At 41.0% G+C, this 27,998-nt stretch overlaps 1 protein-coding gene across 1 annotated transcript in view; it reads left to right on the top strand.

The window, feature by feature from the left end:
* Positions 1-27,998, top strand: part of HEATR9 (HEAT repeat containing 9) — a 61,881-nt gene that overhangs the window by 12,861 nt on the left and 21,022 nt on the right. Inside the window, exons 2-7 of the mRNA XM_042448113.1 lie at positions 9,419-9,609; positions 11,918-11,967; positions 16,609-16,778; positions 21,588-21,684; positions 24,571-24,627; positions 25,415-25,471. Coding sequence (XP_042304047.1) covers positions 9,513-9,609; positions 11,918-11,967; positions 16,609-16,778; positions 21,588-21,684; positions 24,571-24,627; positions 25,415-25,471 — 528 coding nt within the window. The 5' untranslated portion in view covers positions 9,419-9,512. The remainder of the gene's footprint in view (positions 1-9,418; positions 9,610-11,917; positions 11,968-16,608; positions 16,779-21,587; positions 21,685-24,570; positions 24,628-25,414; positions 25,472-27,998) is intronic.

Here is a 27,998-nt window from a genome sequence, read left to right as displayed (position 1 = left end):
AAGCTTTGTAGTTAAATAGCCTCCTAGTAACTCTTATTTGTCACACTGCAACTTCCCTGCTGTATTTATTTATTTAATAAAATAATAATCCATTACTCTGGGTAGCAAATGCAGAGTCACAAAGTACCTGTGACCCTTTGGTTCTTATGTGTCCTACACTATCATTCAGAGCTTAGGAAAATTACCTTTTTTGGACTACATGCCAGCCACACTGTCTAGGGCAGGGGTTGGCAACCTGCGGCCCAGCGAGGCCTTGGGGCCGGCCCCAGCCCAGTCCTGCCACCGATTGCCGCCGGGGCCTTTGGCCTCTCGCGTGCAGGGGCAAGGGGGGCAATTGTCTATAGACGCCTCAGAAACATGCATTTATATTAACATTTTTTTAAAAAATCAGCAAATTTTTTTGCGTGTCCTCCACTTTTTTAAAAAAAGTGTCCACCATTTGAAAATGTTGTCCTACATTTGTCCCGGTTTATTTATTTAAATTTTTAAAAATTATGTAATTATTTGTTTTTTGGCTTCGCCCCCCCCAGTTTTCTGAGGGACAGCAACCCGGCCCCCGGCTCAAAAAGGTTGCCTACCCCTGGTCTAGGGTATGCTGAGAGTTACAGGCCAAAAGAAAAGGAACTTTCCTGAGCACTGCTGCCAGTCAGTTACTGGTGGCATTGTCTCCTGGGCAAGTAACACCTACATGTGCCTGCGCAAGTGGTTTGCCACAAGGATTTGCAGCCATCTAGCAATCCTGACTGTAGCTCAGGGGTGCTCTCCAACACCCTCAATGGAGATCTTGCTGCTTGTCCTTCCTAACATGTCAGGGTGTCTTCTTCTCTGTCCCCTTCCCAGTTTGAATCCTAAACTGAGAGCAGATCATCTGTGGAGACTCTATTTGCACCTCTCAACATCAATCTCAGGTTTAGCAGTGGCAGTTACTGCCACTGCTGAGATATCCATTAGCTTTGACCAGTGTGGCATTTTGGAGTGACACAGTGGACTATATCATCTTCTCTGCCCCATTGTTAAAGACCCTGTTTTCCTAGGTCTTCCCAAATTGAATGTGAGAACTGTGTTTTCAACCTCTGATTTAAAATGTTTTAATTTACAATTTTTTAATATGTATTTTATGATGTTTTATTTATTTTTTAATAAAATTACCTATAGTACTGTATTTTGAATTCTCACTAGCTATAGTAAGCGATATGGAAATTTAGTAAATGTGAACATCAGTAATGACTATGCACATACACAGAGTTACTGCTTTATCTACGCAGGACCTATCCTTCCATTAGACAGTGTAAGTCATTTGTCTCAGCCAATAGGTGGGTGTGAGATGCTGGAAGACAGATTTTTGTGTGCCTTGTGGCTTGGTCTGCACCCCCCCGAACCCCAGTCACCCTAATGGTGGAAGGTCCGGTCCCATCTCTGTCCTGAAACGAGATTTGACTGCCAATCAAGTCTACCTTTGTACTCATAATGGGAGTGGGGATGTGCTAGCATTTTGTCCTTTGAAATAGTATGCCATGTGTGTGTGTGTGTGTGTGTGTGTGAGAGAGAGAGAGAGAGAGAGAGAGAGAGAGAGTTGTTTGTCTCCAACACACTTACAGCAACCCTAAGGGAAACCTATTGCAAGTTTCTTCAGAGGGAGTTTGCCATTGTCATCCTCTGAGGCTGAGAGTGTATGTGCGTTTTCATCCAGCCCTATATTTGTGAGCAGTAAATCTGAAAACAGGATAAAAGATTTCTTTAAAGGCACTCTTTAGGTTCTGCATTCAAAACTGTTTTAACTCAAGTACAGGTTTGTGTGGACTAGCCTCTCATGAGAAAACTGTCAGAATGCTTAAAGATCTTTAGGTTTTCAAATGTGTTTACACTGTGTTTCTATCCTGTTATAATCAAGACTGCATAAAGCAACAACTCCTCAGGCATTGTTCCCAATGCACAGTTTAATGGTCTGTAAGCAGCAAAACAGTAGTATATATAGTTGCAAGACATGTTTTTGTTTTGTTTTCAGAGCTCCCTAGCCTGGATTAAAAGGGGGAAAAAACCCTTCATTGTGTAAATTTATCTGATCTTAAAATAGTGCCTTATGGTAAATCACATAGGCTAGGTGCATGAATGCAGGTGTGTGTGCTTTTGTATAAGTTGGCCCTCTGTATCCACTGATTTTTTTATCCACGTCTTCAAGCATTCACAGCTTGAAAATATTCATATACTGTACATATACATATACCTACAATATAATAGAATGGAAAAGCATAATAGAGTTGGAAGAGACCACAAGGGCCATCCAGTCCAACCCCCTGCCATACAAGAATTCACAATAAAGGCACTCCTGACAGATAGCCATCTAGCCTCTGTTTAGAAATTTCCAAAGAAGGAGATTCCATCACTCTCTGAGGGAGTGTGTTCCACTGTTGAACAGCTATTACTGTGAGGAAGTCCTTCCTAATGTTGAGGTGGAATCTCATTTCCAGTAGTTTGAATCCATTACTTGAATCCTATTCTTCGGAGCAGCAGAAAACAAGCTTGCTTCACACTCAATATGATATCCCTTCAAATATTGAAATAGGAGTATCATATCACTTCTTAACCCTATTTTCTCCAGGCTAAACTTACCCAGTTCCCTAAGACAATCCTCATAGGGCACAGTTTCCGTGGTGTGTGTGTGTGTGTGTGTGTGTGTGTGTGTAAGTTTATATAATTCCCCCCCTCCCTCCACATGACTCTCTTTCTCTTCACATTTTAAAAGCATGGCAGAGCATTGTAAAAGCATCATTTTTGCCAAATTGATTACTTCAGCTTGGCAAATGGGACACTTTTATGGCCCTCTCCCATGGTTTTACAACCAGAAGAGAATGAAAGAGAACGATGTCATGCAGAGGGAGAAAAAAACATACACACATGTTTTTGTTTGTCTGTTGGGTTTGTTTAATAATGCCACAAGGCTCTAACTGAAAGAAAGAAGTTGGCAGCTTGATCTTTGGTAGACCAAAGTGTACTAGGAAGTACACTATGAAAGCGCATGCTGCCAACTTCTTTCTTACAGTTAGTCTCAAAGGTGCTACAAGATCTTTCTACATACTGATTCTACAGACTAACATGGCTATATCTTTGATTTTGCTATTTTATATAAGGGACACTATTTTCTCTGTTATTGTATTTAATGGGACTCGAGCATCCACAGATTTTAGAATCCATGGGGGGGGGAGGTGAGAGGAGGTCCTGGGACCAAATCCCAGTGGATACCAAAGGCCCACATGCACAAGCATACACACACTGCTTTAATGCATCATACGATTTCCTCACAAAGATAAAGAAATATAGCAATAGTAAGTACGTTTTCTATACCACTTATCAGTGCACTTAAGCAGTCCCTAAGTGGTTTACAATTGCCCCCAACAAGCTGGGTACTCATTTTAGCAACTTCGGAAGGATGCAAACCTGAGTTGAGTCTGAGCCCCTGGCTGGGATTGAACTCACAACCTTGTGGTTTGTGAGTGAGTGGCTGCAGCAGAGGCATTTAGCCACTGCGCCAACTGGGCTCCTATTTCAGGTGGGTAGTAGGGAGGGTCCCCCATTCTCAGGGAGACCAAACACTCTCTTTTTACAGGACATGTCCTTCTGCCCAGGAGGAATTTCAAAATGTTCTTTATTTTGAGCATGACTAAGAAACCCACTAAATAACACCACATTTGCAGTTCCCTTTGGAAAAATATTTAAACTTGGCAGCCTGTCTTTGCTGTAAATAGTGGAATAAGATGAGTCCTCCTAAAGTTCTTTTCTCCTAGGATTCTATACATTTTGGTATCTGAGTTGGGTCACATGGCCTGAGAAGTGCCCCCCTACTTCTTAGCTCTTGCACTGTCATACCTTCACAAAGGAAAACTGGAACACATGTGCCCAAGAAATATCAGATTGTGGTAAAGATGGCAAAAGTTATTGATAAGGAAGGATACACAAATTAGGAGAGGCTGCAGTAATTTGCTTTTGATCTGAGCCAACTCGGAAGGGCAAGATTCCACCTCTTCTTCTCCTTTCTCTCCTGCTCACTAATTCAGTACAAACTAGTTTTGCACTTTGAACTCCTGTTTGCAGCAACTAAAGGAAGCTGAGAACAAAGTGGGAAAGTGGGAGGGGAGGAGAGATGGACATTTTAAAAGTTGCTGAAAAGTGGTACCACTGGATTTACTGGAATTGTCTTTGCCAAGTCAGCACAGTTGAAGGGTATACACTGTGGCAGGATATTCTGGCTGTGAGTTGTCACACAGTTTTCTTCTCACATCAAACTAGGCCAGTTTCAAAATCAAGGAGGAAAATAGTAAAGAGTCCATGGCTCAGTAAAAAATGAACACGTTAATTATAGCATGAACTTCTATGCACTGGCCTGCTAAAAAAGAAATAATTGGTAACACAAACATCCTTGCACAAGATACTTCATGGAGGCCTAAACCCTGTTAGTTCTGACTGGAATAGTCCTATCAAATCAGTGCAATTTACTCATGTGATGATTCTGTATTCAACGATTGAATAGATCTACTCTATGGTTGGGAGTAACCAACAGGATACCAGAAGTATAGTGATAAGAAATTGTCATCCTGATTCAATCTTCTGGTGATAAATTGAAATTTTCTAAGGAGTTATAACTTAGCAATTATTCATGGTAATCTTTCTTTGCAGTTTCTTAGCTCTAGAATAGTCTTTTAAAGTCAATACAGCAAATATCCTGGTTTTGTGTTTGTTTGTTTTTACTGCCACTTCTGATGTCAGATTTGTGTTGATTTATTACTTTGCAGAGAGACTGGCTTTTTGCCCAATCTAGAACGCAGATGGGCACTGTATATAGAAGATAATATATATTGAACTGATAGATGCCCAATTCAGTTTCTTCAACTGGTCTACATGTTGTTCCTGAAATGTACTATGTAAATAGTTTTGTTTTTTTTTTAAATCCTGATTTATGTTTTCATACCCTCTTCAGTCAAAATAGACAGGGAATTTATATTGATATTTATTGATGTTGTGTGGCTTCAAGTCATTTCCCACTTATGGCAACCTTAAGGCAAACCTATTATTGGGTTTTCTCAGCAAGATTTGCTCACAGGAGATTTGCCTTTCTCTGAGACTGAGAGTGAGTTACACCAATGGCTTTCCATGGCTGAGCAGGAATTGCTCTGATAATGGTATTCTCCATGTCCCTGGATTTTTCCCCACTGTCACCCTGCTGGCAAACACTTGATGTTTAACAGTTTAGGACTTATTTCTGATGTAAATACACCCAATATGAAATTGCTGCTCTGAGATCTCTAAATAAACTCTTAACAAATTTACTTTAAGGAAGCCTTGGGATTTCTTATACAAAGTTTCTGCAAGATACTCTGTCGTTTATACTACTGCCATTGTTCTTGATGCAATTTCATTGAAATGATTTTGATGTGAATTCCTCTCCCACTCCCTCCACTGACTGCAAATCCCACATTTCAGTTTGGCATTTCTAAAAGCCGCATTCAGTTTTGTTCCAAACTATCAAACAAGGATTGGTGTCTACAGATTTTAGCCTCAGCTCTAAATGTATTTCCCAGTGAAGGAAAGCTATTTATTTTATTTTTCAGTTGCCTATTTGTTTTATTTTTCTATTATTTTTCTGTCCGCCATTTCTTGAAAACATAATTGTCAACAGGAAAACTGAAAGAAAAAAAACAACAACAAGGGAAAAGAAGTAATGGCATGGCATCACTAGGACTGGTGTCACATACCACACCATACAGAATACTTAGTAATTTTTTCCCCACTAATGTTACTCATAAATCATAATTCCTGTATATCACTGAGTGTGATGTAAACAACTAGCAAAATTAAAATTATATCTTTAAATTAGAATATCATATATGCACCCCAACCCTAACTATATTTACATGTACATAGCTTCATGTGGTTAAAGCAAACATTTGGTAAGATATGATGTTTTTAAAGAAAATTTTAAAAGAATATGTTTTTTTAAAATACAGTGCACCCACTCTCTACCACATGCACGGGCCCCATTATTTCCTATGGGGCTCGAGCATAGGTTAGTAACAGAGGGCAATTCACTTCCCTAGTCAGTTCACAGTCTTCATATAGTTTCCCAACCTCAAACTGCCAAGCTAATGCAAACTGTATCAAAGTCACTAACACAAATTGATCTTGTACAACTGTTAATTTTGGCTACAATGCTAACAAGCACTCCCAAACCCATTGGCCTGGTGGCAGAGACCCAACTTACTACATACTGTAACTCCCACCATCTATCATCATTGACTACACTGGTCAGAGCTGAGGAGAGTGGGTTAGGTAGCTCTGCAGGGGCAGAAAGTCCTTCAGTTTGAGTGACACAATAGAGAACACCCTCTCATATATTCTAGGCAATTGCCTTTGAGATGGAGGCAGAGCAAACCAAAGAGGCAATTTCTGCTAACTTAAATAGGTGAGCACAGTTGTTCATGTGGGAGGATAGTCTTTTTAGTATTTTGCAACCTAGTAGTTCACAAGGTTAAAAGCAATAAGCAGCACTCTGAACTGGAATATGCTCACAGCCAGTGATGTTGATATATACAAGAGAACCAGTGTGGTATATTTATTGGAGTAGGACTTGGGAGTTCCTGCTTCTAGGCACCACTGAGACTGAAATTCACTGAGTGACCTTGAGCTAATCATATTTTCTCTTGGCTTGACCTCACTCACTGTGGTGAGGATAAAGAACAGGGCAAAGAAAACCAAGTATGCCATCTTGAAGACATTGCAGGAAGGAAAGGCAGGATAAAAATGTTAACTAATAAGTAAAATGAATAGGATTTGTTGCATTTCTGAAGACAGACTAGCATCAAATTCATTGCAGCCATCCAACCTTAATTAGGACCCATGACCAGGGAGCCCATCTCTAGCAATGTGCTTAAATGCTGCACCTCCTGGCCAGAGCACCCATCTGTGCACCCCCATATATCTAAGAGCACTTCTAAAGTGTAACACTTATTCTTTTAAAAAAAGAGAAGAGCAACCTATTCAAAACAGGCTGAATCCCTGTTGCCAGGACGCTTCCATCTTATCAGAATTTTCAGTTTGCTATCCACATTTCACTAGAGATCCCAGACACATATTGAGCCCCATGTTAGGAAGGAATATTAATTAGCTCAAATTGCTGAGAGGACAGGTCCTAACAAAGCCCTTGCAAGACTGTGTTCCAAGGTGTATACCAAAGGGTGGCCGAAGGATTCTTTCAGACTACACACACACACACACACACACACACACACACAGTCAATGCTTGCGGAAAGCAAAAGGGTGAATTCGGGAGATAGGTTGAGAGAAGTCTTCTTCGGGAAGTCCGATGCAGGTTTGGATGATGGAAGAAGCATGAATGCTGAAATGTGGGGAAAAGATGGCTGAGGGAGCTAAAATCAGAGGCCACACTAGAGTGGACCAGACTACAATCTGGTAATAGCACATCGAGTGGTCAGTTCTTAAGGTTTTTATAGGCTGAATCTAGCCTCCAGCGATTAGCTTAATGGCTTGGCTGAAGCCGAGACAAAGGATTTGTTTACCTGGGCTTTTGTTAAACTAAGGAGAGGATGTGTTAGGACAATGCGACAAGGTCTGGACACAATCGAGTGGGCAAACAGATGGATGGGTGAGTCGTTAAGCTGATCACCAGCCCAAAGTATTGTCTTACTTTTGGAAGCAGTGGCTATTCTTGTCTAGCTCCTCCCAAACTTCCTGTGGGGAATTTCCAAGTCTATTATTCCTAGGGCTCCTGCCTTCTCCTTGGCAAGCTGACTACGTGTCCTCCTTGCTTTTGGGGGAATGGCAGCTCCTCTAGGAGGTCAGTTTGGGGTCAGAGTGAAGTCCACACATTCCAAAATTTTATTAAAATCCATATGCGATAACACCTAGACAACCAGTGTGGAATGAGATGGGGGGGGGAGATATAGAACTATCTTTGGTATATTTATGATGATAAACTCTTAATCTCTGGAACATCCCCATTTGTTTTCATGAGAATCAGAACAGTATAGTGGTTAGAATGTTGGACTGGGACTTGGGAAGTCCAGGTTATGATCCTCCCTGAGCCATGAAACTTAGTGGTTTGTTGTGAGGACAAAGCTGGGGAGGAAGAGAGCCGTGACTGTTTTTATTCAAGTAAATGTGCAATATGTGATAACATGAAACTTTTTGGGATGGTGTAGACACAAGTCCATGGGGTCAAGCAGAAGTACCCAAGCACCACCTTCTGAAACATAGGGGCTGAACAGCCCCTAAGGGGTGGCCTGTAGCCATCTCTGTTTTTGCCATATCAGGGCTGTGGCAACTACACTCCTTGGCCCCGATCTGACCTTTCTGCGGTGCAAAAAGGAGCTGCAAAGAGTGGCTGTGGCTTTTCAGCACTCCTTTGATGCTGCATCATTTGGACACAGTGCCAGAGCAGCACCATGATTCTGCCTGTGGTGGGGTGTGCAGCATCATGCTGGCATGGGGCAGAGTCGGGACATATGTTGCATGGACACCACGCCCCCACTCTGCCCAAATGCCGGCCTTTGATACTGGTCTGTCGAGGCTCACACAATGGGTAGCATCATGGTGTCACACTGGCATGGGGGTGGAGTCAGGGCATGTTTCATGTGGTGGGGTTGCACAGTGTCACACCAGCATGGAGGCGGAGTTGGAGCATGTGCCTGTTCAGCCCCTATCTCTTCAAAAAGGGCTAGAATAATCATAAAATGGTACCCCTCCATCCTTAGCCCAGCCTTGTGGCCCAGCAAGATGTAGTTAATCAGTGATACTGAAAATGACTAAGTTGTCAATCAGGGAGACCATGAGCCGGAGTCTACAAGACCTGAACGAAGTGGTAGATGATAGGAGGTCTTGCAGATGTCTTCTTCACAGCATCACCATGAGTCCAAGTTGACTTCAGGGCAGCGTAGAACAAACAAAACAAACAGCTTCATACTGAACTAACAGTGTCTAAGCAGTTTACAACTGTAAGCTAATTTCCCCCAACAATCTGGGTACTCATTTTAGCGACCTCGGAACGATGCAAGCCTGAGTCAAGCTTGAGCCCTTTCACTGGTATTGAACTCGTAACCTTATAGTTTTGAGTGAGTGGCTGCAGTACAGGCATTTCACCACTGCACCACCAGGACTCCTCCAATAAAGTCCAGCAGAACTAACAGGAGTATGGTCCTCCTTTAGCAGTCCCAGAGTAAATCACCCAGCAGGTTGACCATGGCCATCTGAATCTCCAGACCAGAAGGAATCCAGATTAAAATAATTAGCCTCACCCACAGACCCCTGGAGTTGAGTCACCATCACTTTGAGGGTCTCTTTGGGCAGACATGCAAAATGAGGGCTTAATCATAGTAATGGTTTATGACATCACTCCTCACCCTTGGTTCAGGAAAAAAAGTCCTCAAGAAGCCCCAGATGTCTGATGAGCTGTTGACGTGACTGTGAAGATCAAAGCTCCAGACCTGCAGTGGAAAACCCCAAAGATGGGTGGATCAAAGATGGTCCCAGTGATGTCTTCTGGTGCCAAAATGCCTCGACCATTTTCATGGAGCTCCATGATTGAGAGAACAGAGGACAAAGGTATGCCTCATGGAACAGCATGGAGCTGATGAGTCTTCGACTGTTATGTGAGCAGCTCCTACTTCAAGGACTCCCTGTGACATATACAACCCTTAATGCATAAGAAGCTGAGTTTCCAGATACTGTATATTCAGAGAAATGGTAGTTGTGTGGGAGAAGTCTCTCTCTCTATGGTCAGAATTTATTTTTGTAACAAACTGTGTGGGGTTCTCTCCTCCCACTATCCAGGCCCACAGAGGCCCAGGGATTTTGCTTCTATCTTCTTCACTCAGCCTACATAGTATTTCATACATTTTCATTATATAATATGCTGCCTTTGCTTCAGATAAAGAAGAAGTGCCTCCTCAAGCTTCTCTTTTAAGGGGCATTAATCATACTCTTTTTTTTTGCTGGCGCTTACTTATGGTTGGGTGATGGAACACTACAATCTAAAGGAGCAATCTTTGCTGCTGTGGAAAAGCACAGCAACAAAAATGACTTGTATCACCTCAAAGACCTAAAGCTTGTGTTGCAATGAATCTCTTAGGCTGCAATTTTATATATCCTTACCTGGAAGTAAATGCAATTTTTCTGAGTAGACATGCAGAAGATTCTCTTACAGGTCTCTAAGACACAGTAAGGTGTATGTTGTTTATTGCTCACTGCTCTTCTAAAGTGATACATTCTATGCTTTACCCCAGAGTAAGACATCATACAGTTATCCAGATGTTGTTGCACTTCAGTTCCCAGTATCCCCAACCACTGACTGTTGGTTAGGAGTTCTGAGAGTTGCAGCCCAACAAAAGGACTACTCTGTGAATGTGAATTTACAGCCTGATGTTTTTAGCTGCCTAAACATACAGAAGGCAGCAGATTCCATGTGATCTCAGAAGCTAAACAGGGTCAGCCCTGGCTTGTGCTTGAACACCAAGGAATACCAGGTGCTATAGGCTATATTTCAGAGGAAGGCAATGGCAAATCACCTTTGAGCATCCCCTTTCCTAAGAATTCATTATGAAATTCATGGAGTCACCAGAAGATGACTTGAAGAATCATATCTAACTTTATGCAAAAGGATCTTGTAGCACCTTTGAGACTGTGTGAAAAAAGTTGTAGCATATGCTTCTGTAGACTTGGGGGCAAAACAGACTGCCCCTTTGGAGTGGCATCCTGCTGCCCCTTTTGTTGCTGGATTGGGACCGCAGCAACTGCATGCCGCAGCCCCGATCCAGTGCTTTGTTGGTACTAAAAAGAACAGCAAATGCCACTCCTTTTAACACCAGCAAAAAGGTGCCCTTACCGCGGCTGCGTTTTTTTTTTTTTTTGCTGATTCTTCGGCACAGTGCATCTAAACGCTGTGCTGAAGAAATGGTGTGACGCCACCCACCATCTGGTCAGGTGGGCAGCATGATGCCAGCATCTGGGAGGAGTTGGGGCATCCGGCATGTGGTCGCCACACCCCCACTCCGCCCTGATACCAGTGTTTATTGCCGGTCAGTCTAGCTCCTTGGTCTACTTCCTCAGACCAAACCTACGAAAGCTCATGCTACTTCTTTTGTATAGCTAGTCTCAAAGGTGTTACAAGATCCCTTTGCATCCCCACTTACCAGTTTAACGAGCTGGTGTAGTGATGTCATGGCTAGTATTTTGGACTAGGAGTGATGAGAGCCAGGCTCAAACTCCCACATAGTTGTGCAGCTTACTGGAAGACTTAAACCTAGTCTCTAGTCCATATCATGGGGTTGTTGTGAGCAAAAATTCCCACAGACAAACAAAAAACAAAACAGTATAAAATAAATAAACAAAAAAACCTGGAGTGGGAAGAACCATCTTTTGCTCCTTGAAGTAAAGATGAGAGAAAATAAATGCCCTTAAAGAGAATATTAAGAGTGTATAGAGGAGCAAAATCTGGCCATTCATAACCAACTGAAAAGCATACATTTAAGATGGAGTGGAAAATCTTCTGTCCTACAGATGTTTTAGTCTTCAACTTCTAGCCAGCATGGCCATGGGGAAGGAATTATGGAAGTTCCAGCCCCAAACAAAGAACCAAAGTTTCCCCACTCCTTTGTTTAAGAACCAAAAAAGAAGACGACTCTGGGAAGCCCATAAACAGGACATGAGCCCAACAGCACTTTCCCATGTACGTACTCTTGCAGATGGAACTTGCTTAGGAATTGGACCTTGGATTTGAGTCTTACTCAAGGAGACAGTATTTGACATTCTGTTTTACTTCAGTGATTAGCTCTTTCTGCAGGTGCAATGTTGATTGCCAAAGAAGCAACTGCTCTGAGTAGTGATGGATGTTTCCCTTTCCCTTTTCCTTTAGAGGCCAGGTTGACTGTCCAGTGCAAGATACCAAAGAACTCCTTTCAGCAGGTATGTAGTTCTTGGTGAAACTTTTGGAGCCCACAGGCTCAGGATTATTCTAAAACAAGTGCTTTGATTGTATATTTCTGCATGGCAGGAGGTTGGACTGGATGGTCCTTGTAGACTCTTCCAGGTTTAGGATTCTAAGTAGAACTCACTATTTTTGTTTGGGATCAACATGTTCCTCCTCCTCTCTCTGCCATAATCAAAGTCCTGCCCCACCTCCACCCCACTTATGCAGAGCTCACCCTTCATCAGCCTTTCAACTGTCAGAAGTACCCATAATATCTATATTGGTTAAGGATGATGGGAGCTGTAGTCAACCAGATCTCAAAGACGCCAGGCTAGAAAAGACTGCCATAATAAATAATATATAACAAAATTTTATTTATATTTCCCGCTATTCCTGAGAGATTGAAGCGGGATTACAACAAGAAATACAGTAATACAGTGTCTAAAATACATGTCTAAAATACAATCTCTAAAACTACAACAATAAAATCAATAACTGGCCTTTTGACCTGGGGGTAAACCGTTCCTCTTTATAAAAGATCTGGGGGGGTAGGCTCACTGGGAGGGCTCTGTCTTTAATGCCTTCTTAAAGGCATCTAAGGTAGATATGAGGTGGATCTCTACTGGAAGGTTGTTCCAAAGCATGGGGGCAGCAGCGGTATATGCTCACCTTGGGATGGTCAAGTTCCAAAGCATGGGGGCAGCAGCAGTATATGCTCACCTTGGGATGGTCAAGTAAATTCTTACTGGTTGTTCTGAGAGTGCGGGGTGGATTGCGTAGGGAGAGGTGTTTCCTCAAGTAACTCTGGCCCAAGCCATGTAGGGTTTTAAAGGAACTCTAGGACCTGTGGTTATTAGAGTGTAGCAATTACTTATGTTTGTGTGTGAGTGTGTTTATGTGCCTTCAAGTCACTTGACATGGTGACCCCATGAATTTCCTAGGGCTTTCCTAGGCAAGAAATACTCAGAGATGCTAAATAAGAGTAAATATAAACTGAAGAGGTAAATTTAAGAATAATACGATGGAAGAAAATATTAATTGTGTTGAAAGAATAAGACTCACTTTGCGTTACTACTACTATACTTTTTGAGTTAATTGAGTTATTATATTTAACGCAACAATGGACTGCAAGTATAGACTCACTAGAGTGTGAAATATATAGAAGATATTGGGAGAAACAATGAAAAAAAAAAAGAGTATGACCAGAAAAACAACAAAAAGAATGTGGAGTGGAATAAGATTATGGGAAAAGAAGGCAATCAATTATTCTGGAAGTAGTCAATATATCTAAGGAAAAAAACATGTAAGAATTCATGAGTGTATGTGTGTCAATGTTTTAAGGAAAGTCGTGATGTTTTTTGTCGTTGTTGTTGTCTCCTGATTTTTTATTTTTTTGGGGGGGGTGTTGTTATTTAACTGTTTGTTTATCTGTTATATATGATGTGAGGATTTTTTTGTATGGTTTGTATATAATAATAAAAAGTAATAATAAAAAAAGAAATACTCAGAGATGGCTTTGCCATTTCCTTCATATAACTTAACAGCACCTGGTATTGGTGAGCAGTCTCCAGTCCAAGTACTAACCTGGAGTGACCCTGCTTAGCTTCTGAAATCTGATGGGGTCTGCTGCCTTTAGGGCATTTATTGGTATTGTTGTTGTTCCTTCAAGTTGTTTCCGACTTATGCTGAACCCCAAGTCGAACATATCCTGGGGCTTTCCTGGCAAGATTTGTTACGAGGAGATTTGCCGTTGCTTTCCCCTGAGGCTGAGAGCATGTGACTTGCCCATGGTCACCCAGTGGGTTTCATGGCCAAGTTGGGAATTGAGTGCTGATCTCCAGAGTCATAGTCCAACAATCAAACCCAATTACATATCACTTTATATATTGGAAGTAGGGAAAGTGTGCCCCCTAGATCTTGATTCTTCTTCTTCTTCTTCTTTATTTATATAGCGCTGTAGATTTGCACAGCGCTGTACATAAAAACAATAAATATATAAGTGTAAACCTGCCTATGGCATACAATCTAAGAAATAATAGGATAATACATATAAAATACATAGTAATATAGGAAATGATTCAATAAAACAGGCAACAAAAAAGAACATCAGATAGCAAGTGACAATCATGCAATGTTTGGCAATGCTTCTCTGAACAGGATAGTCTTCAACTCCATTTTGAAGCTGGTTAAAGAATTGATGGCCCTTGCTCGCGGGGGAAGAAGGTTCCAGGAGTGAGGGGCAGCAAGTGAAAAGGGGTGAATCCTAGATGGGGCAGAGGAAATCCTGGGCTGGGACAGCCGTCCTTGACTACCAGAACAGAGGGCCCTAGTGGGAAGGTGAGGAGAGAGAAGGTCTGATAAATAAGGAGGGGCCAGCCAATGGAGGGCTTTAAACATCGATAGCAGGAGCTTATACTGAATATGGAAAGGGAGGGGGAGCCAGTGAAGGGATACCAATGCAGGCGAGATATGGTCAGAGTGGTGGGTGGATGTGATAATGCGTGCAGCTGAATGCTGGACAGAAATTAAATTACGGAGGTGAGAAAGAGGAAGCCCAGCCAGGAGGATGTTACAGAAATCAAGTCGTGATACCACTAGGGCATGGACCAGGATCTTGGCAGTAGAGACGGACAGATACGGTCGGATTTTGGCAATGTTGTACAAAAAGAATCTACAAGCCTTGGCTGTGGTCTGGCTCTGAGAGATACATGACAGAGAAGAATCAAAAAGTCTTGACAATCAATTTTGCAGCCCCCAGATATTCCCTGGAGACCACTCCCCAGCCTCATTTTTTTTTCAATTCTCCCCAACAGCTGAGAAAAACCTAAGAGCAGAAGATGGGGCAAGCTTGTTTTATGGTGCTCCAGAGACTAGAACATAAACCAGTGAATTCAAATTACAAGATATGTGATTTTACCCAGACACTAGAAAGACTTTCTTTACTGTAAGAACTGTTTGGCAGTGGAATGGACTGCCTCAGAGGGTGGTAGACTCTCTATTGTTGGAAAGGTTGGATTGAATTGGCCTCTTTCAAGAGTGCTTTGGTTGTGTATTCCTGCATGGTGGGGGTTGGATTGGATTGCCTTTGTGGTCATTTCCAACTCTTAAGATTCTATTATTCTAAATGCACCATAAAAATGTGGCAGTTTCTGCACTGGGAATGGCTTTGCCGTCTATGAGGCAAGGTGGGGAGGAGATGGCCTCAGCCTAATCCATAGTTCCCCATCTTTCTTCTATACAATCTTTATCATTTCACAAGTATTATCACTCTGCCTCTCAAAGTAGAGAACTCTCAGAACTCAGAGGACCTTAAAAATCTCTGGACAAAGAAGGAAATCATAACCAGAACTGACATCTAGTTGCAATTTTCAACCCCATAAATGGCTGTGTGACTTCTTAGGAGGTGTAGGAGTGAAAATGGGCTCTTGGACTCATCACATGTGCCCACTCCTCTTCCTGGCTAAGTTCTTTGTTTTTTTCTGAATATTGCAGAAATGCACAGTGAGAGTTTATGAAACTTGGGGAGGGAGGGAGCAAAGGTTAGCTACAAGGGGAGAATGAAGACATTCCTTGCCCAGTAAGAATGACATTTCCCTTCACTCCCCAAATTTCTAGCATTTCAAAGTGAGTCAGTGAGAACTATTAGCACCCAGAACTCTATTTTCTGCTTTGGTAACTCTGCCTGTCCCTTTTCTTTGGACACCTAAACACTATTTCTAAATGCTCAGCTGGTATTTTAAGTTACTGCAATGCTTGAAATTTGGGATTTGAAGGAAAATTTCATTGAGGGAGAAATCCTTTTTTGGGGACAAAACTCTACTTTTGTTCCCCTGGTAATTTTTAAATAGGGGACTATCAAAGAGTACCAAGTGCTATAGAATATATTTCAGAAGATGGTAATGGCAAATCACCACTGAGCATTCTTGGTCTAAGAAAACCCTATGAAATCCATGGGCTCCATAAGTCGACAGGTGACTTGAATATACACACACAGTTGTGTCCTTGCAAGAAGACAAGTTTCTAGAATGCCAGTCCAAGAACCAGAAGAATATATTGGCTATTAGGAAGGGGGAAACGACTGGGGGTTTTGCTTCAGCATAAGCATGTTGAGAAATGTGGGGTGCATCTACACTGTTGAAATAATGCAGTTTGACACCACTTTAAGTGCAGTAGTTAAATGTCTGTACTGCAGCCACTCATTCACAAACCACAAGGTTGTGAGTTCAATACCAGCCAGGGGCTCTGGGTTGACTCAGCCTGGCATTCTTCTGTAGGTCGCTAAAATGAATACTCAGCTTATTGGGGGAAATTAGTTTACACTTTGTAAACCGCTTAGTACATCTGTATGTGGTATAGAAATGTACTTGCTATTGCTATTTTCTGGAATCCTTGGATTTGTAGTTTTACAAGGTCTTTAACCTTCTCTGCCAAAGAGTGCAGGTGCCTCACAAAACTACAAATCTCAGGTTTTGTAGGATGGAGCCATGGCAGTTAAAGTAGTGTCAAACTGCATTATTATTTCTGCAGTGTAGATGCACCCATGACCTTACCATAGAACTCTGTTGTGTTTCTGACAGTTAAATGTACTTTGCTTTGTGACTATTGCAGTGATGAGGTTTCATTTTTTGCCTTCCTAGACTCCACATATCACTTACCCACGTACTCCATCACTGTGGAGAACATACGTACCTGACTCATGCTTTATCCAGCCCAGAATTGTTGAGCAGCCGGATCCAGCAACTTTGAAGAAGCAATGTATGTATCGAAAGAAGCTGGAAAAGGAGAAAACCAAAGCCATGAAGAAAAAGTAAGAAATATGATCTAGAGTTTCTCTACAGACTGAGTCAACCAGAACAAATATACCAGTATTAAAGCATTGTTTCTGCTGTTTTTAAATTACAAAATAACCTGTTAAACTTGGTGTAGAAGATCCTGACACTGGTATGCTGATATAACCTTTTTATAAACTATCCAGGGTCACTGGATTGCCTAACTTCAAAAGAACAGAATAATGCTGCACATGGAACAGGTAATAATGGAACTATTTGCTATTTACAATAAAAATTAGCAAATAATGGAACTACTTGCTAATTGTTATTGTATTTTATTGTTGTGTTCTGTATATTTTATCGGGTTGTAATCCCGCTTTGATCCATCTGGGAGAGGCAGGAAAATATAAATAAATTTTTAATTTAATTTTATTATTTAATAAAGATGTGTGACTAAAGCAAAAACAATATTTAAAAATGGCTTGTTGTTTACATCTTGAAATATTTTTCAGACTTCAGGAAAAGTACAGTTTTGAGGAACAAAAATTATTCCTGAGGAAATAAAATTAAAGTGACCTTTTAGTCCAACTTGTTTCTCCTCCAGGAATGTAAAGTAACAGGGGAATAATGCAAAAATCCCACACAGTGCTTGGGGTTGTGTCAAAGTAGTATTAACCTTAGATTTTTAAGACCTAAATACAATTATTAGTTCTGATTAGAAGAGACTTATTGAATCAACAGAACTTACCTATGTATCGCTTTACCAAGTTTGCATTAATTAATTTCTCCTAGCTGGGAGTATTAATTGGATTTAGGCCTAACGTTCCCTAAGAGATTTATCCTCTTTTCTTTAAACTAAAGGTTGGATTACCATGCTAGATAACACCATTTAAGCCTTACATTCATCTTTTACCATTCTCTAAACCCCTTTAAACCCTCAGAACATCCTTCCCTCTCTCTCTCAAGGTATAGTCATGAAATATGTTCAGGACTGCATGTTGTTCTTTTCTGAATCCTCAAATACTATTTACTCCATCACTTTGAAGTATTAATACCGCCCTTTCTCATTTACCTATTCACACTACAAAGCCATAGCGCTATGATTCCACTTTAATTGGAATTCTCAGACAGGGAAGTCCTCTGGTGCCTCAGACTAAAATGCTAATCCCAGGATTCCACAGGATATTGCCATAGCAGTTAAAGTGGAATCATAGTGATATGACTGAATAGTGCGTAACAGCCTTTTGTATTAGACAGCATCTTGCTTTTTTCTTAATTTCCAGTAGGTGGTACTAGCATATCACAGATGCTACATTTCTGTTTAAAGGTCCACTTCAGACTTACTGTGTCTTCAGCTATTATTTATTTATTGCATTTATATCCTGCTCTTCAGCCACAAAGGCTTTCAGAGCAGCTTACAGATACTTAATTAGACACTTCCCTACCCTCAGATTTACAATCTAGAAAGACATGGCCAAAAGGAGAAGGGAATGACAGTGGAGAAGGGGATCAAATCATTCTCTCAGTTTAGAGAGGTTCTTTGGATTTCTTCATAACCTTATTTTTATTCACACCAGCCTAAACAATTCAATGTTATTGGCAAATATGGATATCTTAATATTCATCCCAACTCAACATCATTGATAAACAAAAACCATGAGTCCCTAAAACAGATCTGGAATCTCCAACTGTAAGCTGGGTTTTTCTGTCAGTGCAGGCATGGCCTAAATCATTTTTATTTTATCATGAGCTTTCTTGGATATAAACCTACTTCTTCAGATTCACTACAGAGTGATATTGAAGTCTCAGGCAGAAAGCATATTTATACAGTTGTGGGAAGTGGACAGAATATAATAACATCCAGAAAGATGCAAATAATGTTCCTGGCCCTAAATTATCAAAGGGCTGGGTGAGGTGATTCAGCTCTTTACAGCAGTTAGTTAATGTTGTGTGAAAGCAATAAACCTGTTTACCACAGTCAGTTTCTCTGGGCTCAAAATTCTCTCTGAGAAGAATCCTTTTTGTTATATGTTCAATAGGGAGATTTTCTCAAAAGCTTTTTGGAAATCCAGGTAGACAGTGTTTACCAGATCGCTCCTGTCCACATATTTATTGACATTTTGAAAGAACTCTAGAAGACTTACCTTTTCAGAAGCCCGGTCTTTTCAGCAAGGCTTGCCCTTCGATATGTTTGACATTTTTATCCTTAATAACACTTTCTAACAATTTGGTTTCCACGCACAGATCTCCCTCTCTCTCTCTTTTAAAAAGTGTTGTATTGATTATATTCCAGCCCTCTAATATATGATCTTTGGGACATGTTACATATTTTAGTTAGAAGATCAGCACTTTTGCATTCTTTAAGAACTTCCAGGTACATAGTGTCTGGACCTGGTGGTTTTTTGTTTGCAATTTGGCAATGAAGTCTTTAAATTTCTTTCTTGACTATACTGTTTGGTTCAGGTGAGCATTCACCTGGAAATATTAAGTCACTCATGGGCATTTCTCTTCCATCTCCAGCAGTGAATACAGGTTTTTAAAGTTCCTTCAGCTTCTCCGTAGTTTCCTTCTCCTTCCAAACTCTTTTAATTTCATTCACTCCAGCTGTTTTCCAAGCTGGCTTCCTGCTTCTAAAGCATTTAAATTATTCTTTTTGTTGGTCTTGAAGTTGCCCCTCAAAATCCTTCTTCCTTTTCTCCCTAATTTTCTACTTGCATATGCTTTCTACAACTAGGTATTCATTTAAGTTCACCTCACTTAGGCTAGACCGCCAGTTTCTAAAATAAGGCTTTTTATCTCTAATAGCTTCCTTCACACCACTCATTAGCCACACTGGTGACTGTTAGAATTTCATATTTCCCTTTCTGATCTGTGGCACGCAGTCTGAGTTTCACATGATTCCGAGTAGGCCCATGCATCATGGAGAGATTTGACCCATTTGACTTTTTCCAACATTTTTAAAAAACCAATTCTCTCACAGATAAATTTCTTCTTTTCTGAAGTCAAGTAGGACTGTACTGCGTTCCTTGCTACTTTCTCACTTTCTTTTCCCCCCCATAATCTTTATTAAGTGTTATGAGATTTATACAGAAAACAAATGAAATGCATTCACTGGCTTCTCTTCAGATCATATAAATCTTTTGCCTTTTGCTTTCTCACTTTCACATGTATTTAATTTGATAGCTTTATGATCACTGGCCCCGTTCTCACTGGAGCATTTGCCCCAGGTAGACCTGGGCAGATCCAGTAACACCCATACTGAATCTCCTTGGTAAGAAGTTCCCACTACCTTTACCCTGATTGGTGTAAATTACCCCGCAGATGTTCACACTCACCAAAATTACGGTTTAAGATGGAGCCTCTTTGTTGTCAATCAAATGATGTCAATGGTGACATGTCATGTAGCCATTCATCAACAGCATGAGTCCCCCCCCCCCTTTTAAAAAATCTAGCAGCAGGCTCACATATTCTGTCAAATTTTCAATTGTGTTTAATTCTCCTCCGATTTGCCCCAAACTACAAGCATCCTTGCCCTGGGGTTTGTCCTGCGATCTGCCCCAAACCACAAGCATCCTTGCCATGGGAATTCCCCTCCGATCTGCCCCAAACCACAAGCGTCCTTGCCCTGGGGTTTGTCCTCTGCCCCCAAAGAATCCTTCCTTTCCATGGGGTTTCTCCCCCAATCTGCCCCCAAAGAAGCCTTCCTTTCCCTAGGGTTTGTCCTCCGATCTGCCCCCCAAAGAAGCCTTCCTTTCCATGAGGTTTCTCCCGATCTTCCCCCAAAGAAGCCTTCCTTTCCATGGGGTTTCTCTCCCAATCTGACTCCAAAGAAGCCATCCTTTCCCTGGGGTTTCTCCCCCAATCTGCCTCCCAAAGAAGCCTTCCTTTCCCTGGGGTTTCTCCCCTATTCTGCCCCAAAGCAATATCCCCTTCCTATAAACACATATGTTGCACAAGCATTCACACATTCTATCAATAAAAGCATCAGCATTCACATAATCTGTCAAAATAAAATGCCACTTGCAAAGTGACCAGTGTGAGAGGGGAGGCATGTTCTGCCCTTTACCCGCCCTCTGACCTTGATCCCTCCCCCTAAATTGCCCGATCATGACCAGGGTCAAGTTCACATTGGCCTGGCCCTGGTTTTCAAAAAAAATAATTAAAAAAATGGAAAATCTCCAGTTTAAAATATCCTGTGCTTAAGGTCATTTGTCCTGGATGTGATGTGCAAGCCCCTGACGCCAGTGTAAACTTCTCCCTTTTAATCTGGGTTGGAAACCGGGGTACAGTGGACCCTTGTTATACGCTGGGGTTTGATTCCAAGATCCCCCGTGTATAACAAAATCCGTGTATGCTCAAGTCCCATTAAATATAATGACATAACAAAATGGTGTCCCTAATAAAAAATGGAACATCAAGGTAAATTTATACTTTTTTGGAACATTTTCAAACCGTGTATGCTTGAATCTGTCTATAAAAAATCCGTGTATAAGAAGGACCTACTGTATATGGTAGTGTGAATGGCCTCACTGTTTCCAGCTGGTTTAATCTTGCTCATATCTTACACTAAAGTCTTGAGCAATGCTACTTAGGATGAAGTCAAGTGTCACCTTCCCACTGATTCCATAACCAGCTGTTCTAGGGTGCAGTCATTTAGAGATATCTTGAAATGTTATTTATGTCTGCAGCTTGCATTTATCCAGTCAGTGAGAGTTTAATTTAAGTTTAGTTTAAATTATACGTTATTCAACCATGGTCTCCTTTAGATGCTTCCCTGGTTTTATTGTCCATTTCATAATCCAGATGTGTGCCACCATAGCCATAATGATGTTTCTTCTTCCACTCAGGTCTGATTTCTCTCTCTTCAAGTTTGTAAAGTCAGCAAAGATTAAACAGAAAGAGAGATACATCTGGGAGGAAAAACTGGAACCAGAAAGACTCAAGGTCAGATATTAAACAAAGCTTATAATTTGTAACAATGCATCCATCTAAAATAGGTTTAGGAATTCTATTGCTGTAGATCAGTGATGGGGATTGTTGTTGGACTGCAAAACCTATATTAGCTTTCACCATTGATAATTCCAGATAGGGCTGGAAGAAGTTACAGCCCAACAATATTTGGAGTGCCACATGCTGCCCACCTCTGCTGTAGACTAATCACGTTGTTGTTGTGTGGCAAAACTCATATATTTCCGTCTAGCTCAACAGTCAACATCTTTTAAAGTGTCTAAGGAATTAGCACTTGTCACCTGTTTGTCACCTTTTTCTTCCCCAATATATGTCCAAAGCTTAAGTTCTCTTCCACAATAGGCTAGCTAGTTCAGAGCCATTAGGAACATGGACCCAGCCACAGAAGCTACATCTACACTGTATAATTAATGCACTGCTTTAATTACCATATATATCTATGAGTTAAAGTACATGACTTAAATTGACTCATGGATATGTCAACCTATGTTTTTTGGGTGAATTTTTTGATCAAAATTTCTAGACTTATACATGAGCATATACAGTACCTTTTAGTGAAATTTGATCCAACATAAAAGTAAAAGTTTGGTCATTTTCTCATTGATATCCTAATAATAACTAGTTGGAAGCCAGAAAATAGCAAAAATACAACTGGTAGATGACTGTCTTGTGGTTCAGCTATCCAGATGAGTAGAAGGGCAGAATTGTGCACTGGGTTTTTCTCTTTTGACAAAGCACAAGTGCCAGGCTTAGCAGAAAAAGAAAACTTCTCACTCTTGACTGCCAGTGCAGAAGGAACAGAGCCAACATTTAAACTCTTTGCTGCATTTAGATCAGGCTCTTTCACTCATACATGCATGAGAATTATGTGGTCCTCCAGATGCCGTTGGACTACAACTTTCAGGAACCCTAGTTAGCATAGCCAGTGACTAAGGGATGCCAAGAACTGCAGTCCAACAACTCCCAGAGGCAGTGATGTCATTAGGAGGATGCATGGGGTATGGATCACACCAGGTGACGCCTTGAAGGAGGGTGACACCACTGCTCCTCAAGCATCTGCATTTGGGCAGAAACAGGCTGTGGCATTTGCCTGTATTGCTTTAAGATGCTGAAGAGATGGTGTGAGTGGGGTGAGGTTAGGTGGGAGGAGAAAGGAGAGGGCCCAGGTTTTTTTAATATTAAAATTTCAAATTTCAAAATTTAATTTTTACTTTTTAAAAAAATGTCACATTTTAACAAATGTTCATTTTAACCACATGAAACTATGTATATGTAAACACATATATTCTGTATGTATGATATTGTAATTTAAAGGTACAATTTTAATTTTGTTACTTGTTTATGTCACAACTATTACCATTACATTCAGTAATATATGGGAATTAAGATTTATGAGTAAATTAGTACAAAAAAAATATTACAGTTCGCCCTCCATATCCGCACATGGCAAGTCCGTGGGGGGAGGGCAGCAGAGGAAGAGGAGGGAGGAAGAAGAAGATGAGCAGCAGCAAGGAAGGACAAGGAGGAGGATAAGCAGTGGCAACGGAGTGGTTTAAGAGGAGGAGAAATTAGGAGGAGGGAGGCAGGACAAGGATGACAAGCAGCAGAGATGGAAGGGGAAAGAGGAGGAGGCAGGTAAGAGGAGGAGAAGGAGGAAGGAAAAGGAGGAGTAAAAGGAGGAAGAGCCACGGCAGCGGCAATGGGAGGGGGAAAAAGAGCAGAGGAGGAGGAGGCAAGGAAGAGGAGAAAGAAAATGTAGCTCCCCCCTGCCACTCATCATGGTGAGAGCGGCGAAGCTGGGTGGGGGGGGGGGGGGGGGGCAAAGTGCCATTGTCCCCAGTGGTGGTGCGGCTACGTGACTGTGCCACCATTGAGTACTATGGGACTTGAACATCCGCTGATTTTGGTATCTGCTGGGGGGTCCGAAACGGATCCCCGATGGATACCGAGGGCCCACTGTACTAAGGCTTCTGTATGGGTATGACATGGGGGAGGTCAATGGGAGGTGACACACTGGGTGACACCAACTCTAGTGACACCACTGTCTAGAGGACTGAACCCCCACTCCCCATTCCCATAGGTAGGAATTGGAATCTAAACACAAACATACACATGTCTACTTGAATACAAGTCCCTTTGAGTTAAGTGGGGCTTATTCACAGACAAGAGGACAGAGGATTACAGCTTGACATTATTAAATCTTATCAGGATTTTAGTCCTGAGTAAACATATTTAGGTCTGTACTACCATCACCATCATGTAACCCACAGATGGGAATCAATACCCTTTCAGATGTTGTTGAATTGCAACTTCCTACATCCCTAGCTATGCTGGCTAGGACTGCTGGGTATTGCAGTCAAACAACATTTGCAGGGCCACAAAATTCCCATGCCTGCTGTAACATTTTATCATCATTTATCTGAAAGGGACTGAAATCAGTTACATGTCTGTAAGGCTTTCCAGTTTCAGTAAGATTTTATGGTTTATCATTAACATAACTTTTAATTTATAATTATTAATTATACTCATGTGAGCTATCTCTATTATTCCCATTTTACAGGTCTGAAATTGAGGCAAAGTGAGATTGACTAAGGTCGCATAGTAAATCCATGGTGGGTGAGGGGGCACCCTTTATCTACTCTATGAACAATGGCTGAAGAGGTTTGGGGCATGATTGTGTGGGTTAGATAGGCAAAGATTGCAGCATTTCTTCATGGTCTTTTGAGATGTTACTCAGCACCATTTACCAGAAAGATGAAACTACTTCTCTTGGTAGACCTTACAAACATGTAACAGATACTTTGACTCTTTTCTACCTTCCTTATTAATACTGCTGTGTATTTCAATTCTGTGTTGCTGCAGGTTCTCATAAAGTACTTGGCTTCCCCAGTGGAACTTGAACAAATCTATGCCGCTCAGGTAAAGTCAAGTCTTCTCCATTTGGTCTAGAACTTTGCAAAGCCTTCCCTAAGTTGGGGTCCTCAAGATCCTGGCTGGGGATGATGGAAGGGGTATTGCCAAAGGTTGCTTTTGCCACAAAGTTTTCCATCTTTTCAGACTCCCTCTGTTATATGCACAATATTGTGGTGGTGGTGCCTTCAAGTTCTCTTCAACTTGTGGTAGCACTGTCATAAAGTTTTCTTGGCAAAATTTGTTCACAGGAGATTTGTAACTTGCCCAAGGCCACCCAGTGGATTTCCAGAATTGACCAGGGATTCAAACCCTCGTATCCTGTGATAAACTCAAACACTGGCTCTCAGAGTATATGTTGACATCCTCATGATCATAAAAAAATCAGATTCTCTCAGAAATCATAATGCAGATTAAGCCTTTTTCTGGAAACAAGGAACCATAGCCATAGAGACATTCTTGCAAAGCAGAGGTCGGAAAATCTGTAGCTTTACATGTATCGTGGGAAAGGTTTAACCATAAATATTTTCTGAAACTGTTTCAGAGGAAGAAGGAGCCTGTAGTCCTGACATCTCATCTTACTGAAAATTAGGAAAAGTGGTTGTGGTATTCTAAACATTTTAGTTCAAAGTGGTAATTTTTCCAAGCTCTGGCCTTCCCTTATGCTGTACCTGGAAACAGTTAGTTTTCAAAATACTTTCCCTCTCTTCTTCTGGGCAGAATTCACCCTTTGGAACTGGAATTTTGAGAGGCTTCTCCCGTGATAATTCTTTGTTTCTCTGGCTCGTCTTTCTAGGCCCTTGGGCACCTTAGGATTGCTGAAGAATCTGTTATATCTGCACTTTATAATACTGTAAGTACATACCCTCCAACATTTCACAGATGAAAACCAGTACACATGTTGTCAATCAGCATCAGAGTGTGGTCAAAACGGCTAAAGTTATGAATGAGGAACAACAGACAAGACAGGAGAGGCTGCAGCAGATTGCTTTTGCTGGATCTTATTAGGAAGGGCAAAAGTCTGCCCCCTCGTCTCTCCCTGCTGCTGTGTTAACTGAGTACAAACTAATTTACGCTTTGAACTCAGTTTGTTGCAATTGAAGTAAGCCTAGGGGCCAGTCTACATGATGAAAATTCTTCTGGTAGAATGTGAGAAGAATATGATTGGTGTTTCCTGGTGCAGTAACTCATGGTGTAATCCTGCCATTGACCTTCTCCCTTACCACACCATACAGAATCCTTAGTAATGTTTTTTGTACTAATGTTACTCATAAATCTTAATTCTTTTTTTTTTGTAATATATTTTATTAAGTTTAAAAAATACATCAAGAAAAAAAAAAAGGGGGGGGGGAAACCACTACGAACATACATACAATCACATATAACATGTAACAATCTAACTTTACTATAAACTATACAATAAAACATATGTCATAACCTCCTACAGTATCTCTCCTCCCCAAATATCTAAACCAGATTCTATATCTATCCCTCCTCTTCCCACCTTAGACTCTTTCTATTAAGTTCCATCTTTCCTATTCTTCCTTATATTTCTTACTTACCTCATCTTCCACTCTCTCTACTTTCTTTCTCTCTCTACTTCTTTCTTTCTAACCTACCTACTCTTACCTTCGTCACTTACTAAATCTTAATTCTCACATATCACCGAATATAATGGCAAGGGGCAATGCAGTGGCTTAGTGGTTAAGATGTTAACTCTGACGACAGCAAGGTCAGCAGATTGGCAGTTCGAGATCCAAGCATGGCATGACATAGTGAGCTCCCATCACTAGTCCCAACTTCTGACAACCTAGCAGTTTGAAAGCATATAAAAGTGGAAGTAGATAAATAGGTACCACTTTGGTGGGAAGGTAACAGCCCTCCATGTAGTCATGTTGGCCACATGACCACAGAGTCATCTTTCACAATGCCTAGCTCCCTCGGCTTAGTAATGGAAATGAGCACCACCTCCTACAGTTGGACATGACTAGACAAACTTGTCAAAGGGGAAACCTTTACTTTTTAGTGGCAAGAATTGTGACATAAACAACTAGCAATATTAAAATTATATCTTTTAATTACAATATCAGGTACACAGCCTAAATGTACTTACATGTACATAGTTTCATGTGGCTAAAGTGAAACTTTGGTAAAAAGTGATTGTTTTTAAAGAAAATTTTAAAAGAATATTAAAAATTATTTTTAAAATTTTTAAATTTAATTTATGTATTTAAAAAAATTGGAATTTCTCTTTTCTCCTCTCACTGAGCCTCATTTGACTCATATGCTTACTTCTACTGAACTTCAGTGTTTTCAAGGGATGCTAGTGAACACCATAGACCATTTTTGTCAAAAAGCAGATGTTTGGGGAGCAGTGGTGTCACCTCCCCCTTTAAGGTGTCACTTGGTGTGGTCTACATTTCCCCACCCACTAGTGATGCCCCGGGCTATATATGATTCAGTGTATTTCTCCCTGTGGGAAGCAAAAAGGTCCTCAAATGTCAAAGAATAAGGTATCACACTTTTTACTGTAGTATCCTGAAGGAATTGCATTATTGATTGTGTGGACATCTTCTTCTCCTCTTCGAATACATTTGCATGGTAGAGAGTGGGCAGATGGGAGGATGGGCATTACTGCTAACAGATTTCTTTGGTTTTAGGTACGTTTAGGGTTTGACTAATTTCCTTGGCATTTTACAGCATTTTAATTTTTTTTTTTCCAGACAGGGACTGGCCATTTGAAACTGGTATTCAATTTTCACCTTCACCCAAAGGTGATGGGTATTTAAATAGTTAATGGTTCTTTGGAGGAGATATATAAAAGGTGCTTCCCCTTCACATTGGCAGAGAGAGGGTTGGTGTTCTCCCAGCAGCATCTCAAATCCCTTCTACCTTTCCCTGTAATTCCTCCAGAATGCCTCTGACCCCCAGGGCCTAGTGGCTTATGAGAAACATCTAGTCACATTTTCTGGGTTATGCTAGTTGTCGTATTTGGTATGGAAAGAGTTTTCCTTGTAGGCTAAGATGGATAGAAGATTTGCTTTACAGCAGTGTTTCCCAAACTTTGATCCTCCAGATGTTTTGGACTTCAACTTCCAGAATTCCTGACTGTTGGCCAAGCTGCTTGGGGCTTCTGGGAGTTGAAGTCCAAACACCTGAGGGACCAAAGTTAGGGAATCGCTGCTTTACAGTATAACCTAAAATATATCTTGACTAATGCACAACTTTGCTTTTTGAGTACTCAGTGTTTAGTTATGACACACAGTGGGGTCAGTGGGCAGACAAGTATACTGTTTCATCTTCATATTAGATCTGATTGTTTTGGGGGACCCTTTCACTTTTGTTAATTTGTGATGGTAAATATTCATGCATAGAGTGGT

Source organism: Sceloporus undulatus, chromosome 2 (genome assembly GCF_019175285.1).
Source record: "Sceloporus undulatus isolate JIND9_A2432 ecotype Alabama chromosome 2, SceUnd_v1.1, whole genome shotgun sequence".
Taxonomy (NCBI): Eukaryota; Metazoa; Chordata; class Lepidosauria; order Squamata; family Phrynosomatidae; genus Sceloporus; species Sceloporus undulatus.
The sequence above is the reverse complement of the archived record's forward strand: the minus strand, read 5'-3'. Positions and strand labels throughout refer to the sequence as shown.